This window comes from Bos taurus, chromosome 2 (assembly GCF_002263795.3).
Source record: "Bos taurus isolate L1 Dominette 01449 registration number 42190680 breed Hereford chromosome 2, ARS-UCD2.0, whole genome shotgun sequence".
Classification (NCBI taxonomy): domain Eukaryota; kingdom Metazoa; phylum Chordata; class Mammalia; order Artiodactyla; family Bovidae; genus Bos; species Bos taurus.
Window position 1 is genome coordinate 73144381 of NC_037329.1, and position 12230 is coordinate 73156610.

Here is a 12230-nt window from a genome sequence, read left to right on the forward strand (position 1 = left end):
GTCCTCTGGTCAAGCCTGGAAACACAGCCAAGCAGAGTGCTTTCTCCGTACCTGGGCCTGGGGAGGCCTCAGAAAGCATTCAGCTCACTTTGCAGGAACAAGAAAAAGACGCCTCGGATGAGGTGGAGGAACAGCCAAGCTCTGAAGTCAGAATTGTGTGATCTGTAGAAAGTGGACTCTTTTCCCAGGCTCAGTTGTGTCATTTGTAAAAGAGGGGCGATGATACCTGTCCCAGAGGCTGAACAGGACCCACAAGGGTTATGTGCCCACTGACTGCTCAGAATGGTGCAGGGACATATAAGCACTGCTGCTGTTCTGAGCTGGACAGAAATTTTATAAACAGATTTAAACCACCACCCCCCCCCAAAAAAGGCATGGTCTAAAAACTGAGCTGAAAAGATGTTAACTCCTGCCCTGACCACACAGAAGACTATGCTGGTGGCTAGAGATTATCAGAAAGAGAAGCACCCACAGCCACAACTCCAGCTGCGGTAGCAGCAATGACACATCACAACCCGGGCTGTCATCAGAAAACACCTGAGTGGAAACTAGGAGCTGGGTCCCTCAGCTCCTCAGAGTCCCGTGAAGACCTCAAGAGTCCAGCACATCTTGCCTGGGCCACAGACTAGGGTCACAAAGGCTGCTTCCATGGGCAGTAACAAACACAGCAATGTCTGAGGAAATAAAAACACTGAACTGCCTCTAAGAGACAAAATGACCAATAAACAGACTGCAGTGTTCAATTCTAAGTTATTTGGAAGGTCAAATCATGAACAAGGATGCATACATAGCCATAATTTGAAAGGAAAAATAACCAGTTCTTACAGAAAAAAACCATCATTGTTGCCCCTGATGTTTTTGAGGATTCTGATCTAACACTTGAGACTGCTGTGCAAGAGCTGGGAGGGGCCAGGTAATTTGTGCCCCTCTCAGGCCCTTGTGCTCAGCAAGTAGGACACTCACACAGGTATCTCCTCACCAAGTCTGGTGGACTGTCTAGAGGGCCCTACATCTGTTTTCCTGCTCTTTCTGAGAACTCCACGAAGGACAGTGTTCACGAAGAAATAGATTTAGATTTTAATTATTGATTTGGGGGAAAAAAGATCCGGGGAAGAAGTGTATGATATCAGAAGGAGACAGAGGAAAATATTAAGACCTAATGCTTTTGCTCCACCATCCATCTTCCACAGTGACATTTTTATATTTGAAAGACCTGCCTCACAATTAGAGTCAAAATAACAGACTGTTGAAGTTCACAGCTCCAGATAATAACTTAAGGCCTAGGCCCAAGCATTATAGGATGATTTCTACCTTACTTGCCATGCTTATCACGACAAAAATAGACAACTGCACAGCACTAAATATGCCAAACGACTAGAACACCACTACTGAAGAATACAAAACATTTCGTTTTTGTGAAAATGTGTGTTGACAGTGCAAAGTGAAAAGGTATATGTCCATTTTAGAGAAAGGCAGGACTATTAAAACTAAATAGAAAAAGTAAATTCAATATCTATAAAGGATACATGTTTCTCTTTTTATCTTGTTTTTCCTGAATACTAGAAATTGTTAAAATACAAATTCTGGCTATAAGAAAAACTGAATGTGGGTGTGTCAGACAGCTCCAACTGGCACCCAACTGGTGATCAGAAGTAAGTACTTATAATGCACCATGGCCACCAAATATTGTGATTTTTTTTTGTCCTCGGGTGGCAGTGGGTCACAAACATTAGAGCCCGTGGAGCCCAGGAAAAAGGAAAATTTCTTTAATAATTAACAGTGAACATCGAGGTGTGCTATACATACACCTTGTCAGTTTATCCAAAAGCAATTTGTAGACTGCTCTAAAGAAAGTTTTGAAAGGACTCATTCAACAGAAGGACAGCTGATAATCATGCTGCTTTTCTGATTAACGTTCCTACACCCAAAGTGAACACGTTTACCTTCCTAAATGTTATCATGATTTTACTTTTTGTCCTTTGAAGTGACTCACACATGAACTGATGCCTTGTAAGATGAAAACAAGTTGTAGAAATTCAACGACTGCGATACGCCCTGAATGCACTCAAGTCTGAAGCACAGTGATCTCTGGCTGAGCTTCACCTCACACTGGCAATGACCTCACAGGTGGGCTTACCCAGGAGCCAGTGGTCCCAAGTGACAACGGTACAGAGTGAGGTGGTGCTTTTTCCCTCTGATAAATAAAAACTGGGAAAGCCAAAATCTGAGCATGCAGAGGGGTACAAGGGTGGCTCAGGAAGAGGATGGAGAGCAGAGGCTCACGGGACGGTGGTGGAGGGACAGAGGCTGGCGGTTGGGCCTGGCAGGGTGGGGCGCTCGGGGTGCCCAGCTGGCGGGTACTCACCGAGCGGCGCGAAGCCCCGAGCAGGGCTCGTATCCCGGCTGCTCTCACGGCTGGCATCGCGGCTGCACCCCTGACTCGTGCTGGGTCGAGGGATACGGCTGCTCCGTGCTAGCGTGCAGCATGAGGGGTTTCAGAGAAGGGGAACAAGTTTAATGAAGACAGAGAAACTCACACACGGTCAGTCACATTCCGTTTGCACGATCACGACATGGCCCATGTCTGGCCCTGCTTGGGCCTCACTGACAACAATAGGAGGGGTGTAGGCAAAACTCAACTTGCTCACGGCCTCACAGAGCTGTGAACTGCAGCAGGAAGGTGAAAGAGCACCTAAAGGTGAGAAAGGCAAAGAAAGCTCTCCAAAGAGCAAACTGGTATCAGAAAATACAACGTCAAAAGTCTTCCAGAGATGATCAGTTTTTATGGCTTTAACTTCTCCACAAGAGGATAATAAAAGGCCATAGTCATTTTCATATGCAATGGGTCCTTAGAAAGATAATTTAATTTGGATTAAAAAACAGAATAAAGGCTCTGGTCACTTAGCTTCATGAACTTACCTAATTAAGAGGGTTCACTGCTTCCAGCCTGGCCGTCTTTACAAACAGAAGTCACAAGGACTGACCCAGCTACAGAACCTGCCTACTTCAAACCAGTGTGTAGATGCTGCAAACATAATTACTAAACCAACAAACATAAAAAATCGGGACCAATAACCTTCATTCAGTGGCCTTGACATTAATTCCTGTTTTTCCTATGGGAAGCCAGAGAGATCTGCCTGTCATCCCTCCCCAGGTGCCTCCACTTACCCAGCCTCACACCTAAGTCTACGGCAAGTGGCCTGATAACTTCAATACTCATGCTGAATATCAGCCACTGGCCTGAAAAGAACTAATTACCTTCTCATGTCATAGGATACTGACAAGACAGAATCCTACGAAGCCTAAGGGCTAATATAACTTGGCCATAAATCTCAGAAAAGATCATGATGCCCTTATTTTTCAACTCACTTTGAGGAAACAGGAACGCAGTACTGGGAAAATACTCAGAAACAACTTTGCAAACTGAAAGCGTGTAGCCACTTACGTGATAGCTGATGGGAATAAACACTTCCATCTTGAGAGGATCTACTAATTCTAGACTAGACAGAAATTACTTTGTCAGAAATATAAGAAAAAAATAACCTGATTCACTGATGTGAAAATAGCAATGTTTACTACATTACAGTGAGCATAGCCTATGACTTCAGAGAAAAGGTAGATTTACGGCCAAACTATAACAAGAATGTCTTACAAACCAGAATCATAAAACTGCCTGACTTAGAAGAATGTGGAAGTGAAAAGCCAAATCAACTTCCTATTGTGTTCTCTGCTCAGTGCCAGAGGTGAATTAGACCCTAAAGGTACCTAAGTCATGTCCAAAAGCTTGGGTCTGTGCTGGTGAGCAAGGCAAGGTCAAGTGCAGGATGCAAGCTGAGCTGTCAGTCAAAACAGGGCTTCATGTGGGATTCACCAGTCTTCCCTGGTGGCTTAGTCGGTAAAGAGTCTGCCCACAATCCAGGAGACCCAGGTTCAATCCCTGGGTGGGGAAGATACCCTGGAGAAGGAAATGGCAACCCATTCCAGTATTCTTGCCTAGAGAATTCCATGGACAGAGGAGCCTGGGAGGCTACAGTCCATGAGGTCACAAAGAGTCGGACACGACTGAGTACTAACATTTTCACTTTCAGGAATTCCTAAACTTATCTTTATTTTGCTATAGTGATGTGGAAGTACTGGCTTTTCACTCAAAGCAGCACTAACGACTAATCAGCAATTTCTGATAACATTCTGAACAACTTCTACAATAACAACCAAGGCAACAGGTGCTAAATGTTTGATTTAGCACCTTAAAAAACTAGGGAATATCTACTGACCCCTTCAGTAAATGACAAGTTGCTTAAAAACTGCAAGACATAACACTTATCCTTAGGGGACCAATCCCACTTCCAATGGATAAATGCCCCCCCGCGTCCCCCTGCCCAACTCCATGCTAACTCAATGATCCAGCTGCTCAGCCTCTCTGGGCCTCCGCCTCTGCTTAGGAAGGTGAGAGAGAGAAAGATTCCCCACCATTTAAATGAAAAGGGTACAGGAACGTAATGTAGGTACTTCTGCATTCCTTGCTGAAAGGCATATGTGAAGCTCTAGTCCTATTCCATTGCCTACTCCAACACAATCAAAAAGTAGGAAGAGCAGTTCTGATAGTTTTTCACATATGTGCATGCTCAATCAATCAGTTTCTTCTAGTTTTTGCCTGATCACATCTGAATTTTTACACAGCTCTCACACCCTTAACAGGTATACTACAGCAATGAGTTCTCTGCTCTCTCTGTGGGCTGAGCTTGCTTTGTGAAGACAGTGAAGAGCATGAGAAGGAATAAGCAGACGTGATCTGAAATAACAGCAAACACAATTCTTAACAAGGTTTACTGTCCTGGTGTTTGACTCAGAGAAGGGTCTTTCACCCATTTGTGCTGACTGGCTCCTTTAACATATGGCAACAGTAGTATGGAAAAAAAGAATGCTGCTTACAAGTCTGTTCACGATTTTGCCCCAAGCTTCATTTAAGTACACTTAGTGATGAAACCAACAGTTCAAATATTGGATAATTAAACACAAGAGGAAAAAAATTCCACTTGTAGACCACTTCCAAAGACTAATCTACAAGGAGGATTTAAAATAAGTATATAAAAGTTTTTCGGGCTGTAATTAATTAGGTAGTCAAAGCTAAAACACAGTATTCTGCATCACTCTGTCTTTTCATTGAGTGCCCACACTGAACATTCTACATAAGAATCTGTTATGGCAAAGGGGTGACAGAGGGGGAAGAGACAATAAAAACACATGTGCCGCCTGAACTTTCTGAAAGCACCATTCTTAGGGAGTCAAGTCCTGTGCTTACAAGGAATGCTGAGAAGCCTGGAAAAAACCATCTGACTAGTTTTTATTTCTTGAGTGACACTCTACTTTTATAATGTTTCAAGGGAAATCCTGACTCTTGTCTTTCAAGGTAATATCCTATAAGAACTATCAAAAGCAGAGGAAAGAAGGGAACCAAAGGCAAACTTTCAAAATGTAATTGCTATAGATATCAAGCTATTCATGTGACTTTATCATAAATAGAATAAACAATTCACACATACACTCATCTATCTCATTAGTTTATGAAGTAATAGACGTCAAGAAGGAAAAACATGGCAGGGTTTGCCTCTTAAGTTATCCAACAGGAATTACATTCTATTTTGCTTAAGAAACCTTAAATGCTAAAGTAGAAGACTTCTGACATCACTTTCATCACAGATAAGAAAATTTAGTTAAAAAATATTATTTCAAACAAAAAAGAATAGATTAACCAATATAATTTGCAGACAACTAGAATCAATTCTCAATGCAAATTCCAAGCCTAGTTTAGCTATGATTAAAACTATTAACTGGTTTGAGGATTACAGAAAATGTTCTTAAAAAGTGTTCCTAACTTTTTGGAGTATAATGAATCAAATGTTTATAGACACAAAGCATATACCCAGTATATATTAAATGAGAGAAGAAGCATACACTCTATTACAGAAATATGCTAATATGACACTCTATAAAATGGAATCTTTAAGTAGTGACAGAGGAAGAAGTGGAGATACACTTTACTTATACATATTTTTATAATCTGTGCATATATATTCTCACAATGTGCAAATATTTACATAAAGTATCTTCTTTAACCAGAATTGGATGTATGACCTCAAAGCTCCACCCGGAACTAATCCTCTTAATGAGCACCAAGGAAACAACTTTCTTCGAAATAATGTTTCAGATCAGAACTCTCTGGAAGGCAACAGGCTCCTCTTTAGTTCTTTGTGATGGATGATGTTCCAAAGGACTTTTTTTATGGCTTATGAAATGCTATCTTTTCAACTACCCACAATGCACAATGCACAATTCACAGTTAAGACCACAGACAACCAGGTCCTAGAGTTATGTCAGATAATCAAGGTCGGATTATTTCCCAATTTCAAGAAGGCAGTAAAAATGGCATCTTTAATAAATATAAAGAGTAAAATCTCCCCCCAAAAAGAATTTTTAAAAGTATGAAACAAATCTGGGTTGCCAAAAAACATTCTATAATCTTATAAAAGTAATTATGGAAAAAGGACAGCTGAAACTTCACATCTAGGTTTGAAATCAAATGTATTTCCCAAGCAAAACCAGATCTAAATACACCTATTTTATAGCAACAAATCTGAAATTTAGATATTCCAGTCATGGTATTTTCTCTGGTTGTAGCCCCATACCAGAGCTAAATAGCTGTTCAGCTCAAGGACCATATGATGTAATGCCCACAGAAAGTCAGCACTGCATAGAATTAACAAAACCATGGCTTGATCACATTTCTTATTTGTTTCAGAAATGTTGGTTAAACCAAATCCTATTGATGCTACTTCATAAATAACTGTTCCTGCCTTCCTGAAGCTCAGGCAGCCCTCAAGGACATTTGTGAGCTGGACCCTACCAGTTGTCCTGCCCCATCTCCCACCTACCCTGTCAAACTTCCTCAGCTACCGTCAGAGGAATCACCAGAGGTCCCACAGTACACTATGCTCCCTCTTGTCTGACTGCGTCTGCACAGGCTACTCTCTACCTGAGGAGGTAGATTCTCCTCATCTCCCCGCCATACCTATTGCCACCTTATACCTCATCGAAACACGACTTTCTCTGGGAAGCCTGCCTTGGAAGGAAATCTGGGAGGAGTGGGGGAGACAAGGGCCCTAGAACATTCCTGTTCTATGGCCCAGAGCACCCGTCAGAATATCTGTCAAATGGTCTCACATTTTCGCCTCTAGGACCACAAGCTCTTTGAAGTCACAAGTTGAATATATTACATTTCTCTTCTAATTAAAAGGTTTCACAATATTCCCAACACATCATAGTAAACATTCATGTAAAAGCTGTTAATAAGATAAATGAATAAAGGAGACAGATAAGCCAACAGGACTAAAGAATATAGTGCTCTGATTTCACATTAGTAGGTTTTCACTCTTAGAAAGGAGGTAAAAATATGAGTCTGAACACAGATTTTTCACAAAGTGTTACAAAAGACTTCTAACTTTTTTATTAAGAAGGTAGCATACAAGTTAGATGTTAATAGAGTAAGAGGCTGTTAAGCTGCTGAGAGTTATTCATATTCACACTACTCTACACACTATTACAAAGAAACTAAATACTACAACACAAAATAGTTTTCCTCTTTTTGATGATTATGTTTGAACAATATTATGGCAAAAGTAACTACACATATTCTTTGATGGTAAGTTTCACTAGTTAGGTTAGAGAAGATCAAAATCAAAATAAATGTGTACCCTGCGTGCGTGCATGTTCAGTCACTTCAGTTCTGTCCAATTCCCTGTGACCCAATGGACTGTAGCCTGCTAGGCTCCTCTGTCCATGGGGTTCTCCAGGCAAGGATACTGGAGTGGGTTGCCATGCCCTCCTCCAGAGGTGGACCCTACAAATTGCTTTTGAAATTTTACATAGGTTAATGGCTGCTGCTGCTAAGTCGCTTCAGTCGTGTCCGACTCTGTGCGACCCCACAGATGGCAGCCCACCAGGCTCCCCCGTCCCTGGGATTCTCCAGGCAAGAGTACTGGTTAATGGCTACTTAGTGCTATTCAGTGAAAGAAAAAGCAGCACTGCTTCTAACTGGGAAGAAAAAATCCTGCCCATTCTCTCAATTTTAAGGTTTTACAAAATGATTCTCAAACATAGAAGCCTACAACGGTGTGATTCTTTCCCATGACTTTGAAGGTAAACTCCACGTATTTTTTAGTCATAAATGAAAACTAAACATGCTGCAATCTGTAAAAAGCACACACTGAAATGTCTTTTTAACACAGACAAAATGACATCCTCAGTTCAAAAATAGCTATTTCCTACAGGAAACTTACGACCAGGTTGGGAATGGTGTTTCAAGACCTTTGAGAATTCTTACCTAATCCTATGCGGTTTGGACTTGTTTCTCGACTACATCCCTGACTCCTGGGAATCTTGCTTCGTTTTTCTGAAGAGGGTGTCACAGGTGGGCCTCTTGAGGAACCCCCAGTAAGGCCACTATAACCACTTCCCAACAATTTCCCTGGGGAACTGGATCGGCTGCCAGCTAAAAGTAAACCAAAACAAAATTGAATAATGAACGTAAATCAAGAAATAAGTAATTTCAGAAGTCACTTTACACAGTAGTTCCGATCAAATACCAAAAAAACTTTGTGTAAAAATAGTTTTCTAGTTGATAATATCATTAATATTTTTTAAAAATGAAGGAGCATAAAAGAACATCAAATTATAATAAATATTTACACAGAAGAACGAATGATGGAATTCTATCAAAATGGCTGCCAAATTTCTGATTCAAAAGAATAAGCTCAGGTTCAAAACAAAAAGTCTCCCTATTCTATAACAAATTTCTACCAATAATCACAAAGGTGCTTATTAAATAATTGTTTTGCTTCCTAAAGGAGTGGATATGTTAAAAACGGCTAAAAGAATAGAAATATAACAAAAATTTCTTAAACATTAATGAAGGAAAATGGATCTAAGATTCCATTAATGTAACAAATGGAAAAGGGGGCAGAAATATGGTAAACGAAAATTACAAAATAAAATGGTAGTAATAATCTCAAATATACCAGTAATCATAATAAATGTGGCCTGATTACATTTATCTATTAAAAGACAGAGATTCCTGGGTTGGTCTAAAAAAACTGAAATGAAATTCAACTGCATGTTGCTTATAAGAGACAACATACATAAAACAAAACAACAAAATAGAATAAAACACTGAACCTCAAAAAGAAAATAATTATCCTTAAAGATATAATAATCATGAAACTTTATGCTACAAGTAACACAGCCCTGAGATATAAAATAATAAAAATACAGAGAGAAACTGAAAAGACCGTAATTATTTACATACCTCTCAGAAAGATTAATATCAATAAAAGATTAACATACTAGTCATAAAATGACAGAGCAGTCAAAACCATATAGATATGCATAAACATACCTTTCCATACATACAAACGTACAGTCCGACAAACAGATGTACGTTCTCTTGTACATTTCCATAAAAACTATGTACTAAGTCTCAAAGGAAGGCTCAAAAACCCTACAAAAGTAGAAATTATGCAGAATACATTCTGTGATGTGTATGCAGTAAAATGAGAAATCAAAAACATAATATGGGGAAGGCGGCAGCAGGAGGGATAAACTTGGAGAGATTGGGATTGACAGACACACACTACTATATATAAAATATACAACTAATTCAGGACCTACTGTATAGCACAGGGAACTCTACTCAGTACTCTGTAATGATGTATATAGGAAAAGATTCTAAAAAAAAAAGTGGATATATGCATACATATACGAGATTCCCTTTTCCGTACATCTGAAACCAACACAATGTTATAAATCAACTATACTCCAATAAAAGTTAAAACAAAAACAAAAACCCATAATATATAGTTAGCAATTTTTATAAATGGCTAAGTGACTAGATACTTATACAACCATTTCTTGTAAAACAAAATTCTTTCTTAAAGCAAGCAGCAAATCTAAGGATCAGATCAATATACCCAAATGGCAGTCATTAACTTAGGTAGATCATCCCCTTAAGTACAGAAGGCAACAAAATTCATAAATATCAAGCACACATTATTATGCAGAAGAATAAGAATGATCTGGACAGTAGAAACCTTTGAAATAAAACTTACCTGGAAATTACACACACACCCTTCCATAATTCAAATGAAACACCAAGATGACTACTTACCAAAATTAGTACTTTTTAATGACTTAACTACAATTTAAGTGAAATTCATTATAAAAATTATCAACACACATTATCATGAAGAACCTACTTTAGGATCTATTAATTTTGCCCATAAAATTTGAGCACACAAACTATTAGGATGTATAAAAGGAGAAAAGAAATCCATTTCAAACACTAGAATTTGAACATACAGAAAAAATGGAGAAAGATTAAGCTCATAATAAAGAGAGAAATTAATATTGTGCGAGGCACATGGGGTGCGGGAAAATGCAAAAAACAAACAAACAAAAAACCAGCAAGAAGAGAAATGTCTTACCACCAGCAGGATTAGCAGATCTGGATCCTGGGTTATGAGAGCAGACCAAAGGACAGGCAAAAAGTGGATTAAAAGACAATAACACAATACAGAGGTCAGCATGCAACATAGCACAAATGGGTCTGTTTACAAACACATTAGCAAAAGCTGTTTTTCCTAGGTCTTGTTCCTCCTAGTCTACTTCTGTACTTGTTTTTATTTTATACACATCATACTGTATTAGCATTTATTTTGTATCTGTCCATGAAACATGAAAACACTTATGAACCTATCCTGCGCCAGGCACAGAGCAGGTGGATGAGATACAGGGAAGACTGAGGTAGTGCTGGGCCCCATGGGGGGCACCTGCTCTCTAGCTCTGAGCAGCCTGGCAGAAGTGATGGCATCTTTTTTTTTCTTACTTTTGTTTTGGCCGCCACGCACGGCACGCAGGATCTTAGTTCCCTGACCATGGCCCCTGCAGTGGAAGTATGGAGTCTCAACCACTGGACCACCAGGGAAGTTCCAGAAAGTGACTTACCACCTGTGTTCTATACCACTGTACACGGTGCTCACCATAGGAAGGGCTCCATAAACATCAACAAAGTGAAAGAAACTGCTGCTAACTAGTTTCATCTTAACAATGTCTAATGCCAAATTCTTCAATATTTAAATATTAATCCTCACATAGTTAAATCCTCAGCTATTTAAAATATGCTATTGTCCTAAATTTAACATTAATGAAACCTACTTACTCTTAAACCTGAACTATGAATGCTAGTATATCTACATTTGTAAAATATACAGATGTGTTCATATTTACCTCCTATTAAAATAATTTTTAAAAAATATCTGATTTATATCTATAAGTTTAAGGTCCAGGCTTGATCATTTGCTGGTGTTGTCTCTTTCCTGTGAGTGGCATTTGGGGAATAAAATAAAACTGAAGAGTTAAAATGGGTCCCCAATGCAAGGTGCAATATTTTTATAATACTGAAAAATTAAAGCTCTATCATCTCCCACTACAGAAGGGACTTTATTTTTGCCACCTCTTAAGCAGAAGACCCAGCGAGGGGCAGGAACCCCTGCAGAGACCATTGCCAATGAACAGCAGACATAAAAAAACATAGAAAACACTGTTCAACTTTTTCCATGAAAGAAAATAAACTTGTACAGCTGAAGGGTTGAGACATTTTTTTAATTCAACTAAATTCAAACATATTGACCTATTCTCTGAGTCCTAAACATTTTCTGTCAAGAAAAACTTCCTTGTGCTAAGATATGAGTCCTATGACCTGAGTATTATATCTATCTGTGACTCCAGGCATCACTAGAGTTCAACAGAACAACCAGAGCCAGGATATTACTCCCTAAGCAGAAGTTTCTGAACTACACCTGCACAACTTATGTTGTACTGCATGGTGTAAGACACTAAAAGCATGGGCTTCTGTATCAGACAAGCCTGGGTTGTATAGCCTTCCAATAATATGACTGACTTTGCACTTTCTTTTCAGAAAGAAAATAAAAGCTTGTTTCAACATGAGGACTCTTAATTATCAAGGGGACCTGAGAAAGTACCTAAATTCAGGAGGAGCTGAGAAAGAACTTCTAAGCATCTATGAGAGGAACTAACGACTGGCTGCTGACTAGCCACTCTCTACACATGCCAGGCAGACACCATCAGCTGATGAGAGCATTGCTGAGGGAAGGGCAGCC

General features: G+C 39.5%; 1 protein-coding gene across 19 annotated transcripts in view; it reads right to left on the reverse strand.

Annotated features, from left to right (window-relative positions):
* Positions 1-12230, reverse strand: part of CLASP1 (cytoplasmic linker associated protein 1) — a 272989-nt gene that overhangs the window by 72373 nt on the left and 188386 nt on the right. For 8 of the 19 annotated variants that reach the window (XM_059874741.1, XM_059874722.1, XM_059874738.1 and 5 more), the window contains one exon: positions 8381-8548. In XM_059874741.1, the coding sequence (XP_059730724.1) occupies positions 8381-8548 (168 nt within the window). 19 annotated transcript variants of the gene reach the window in all.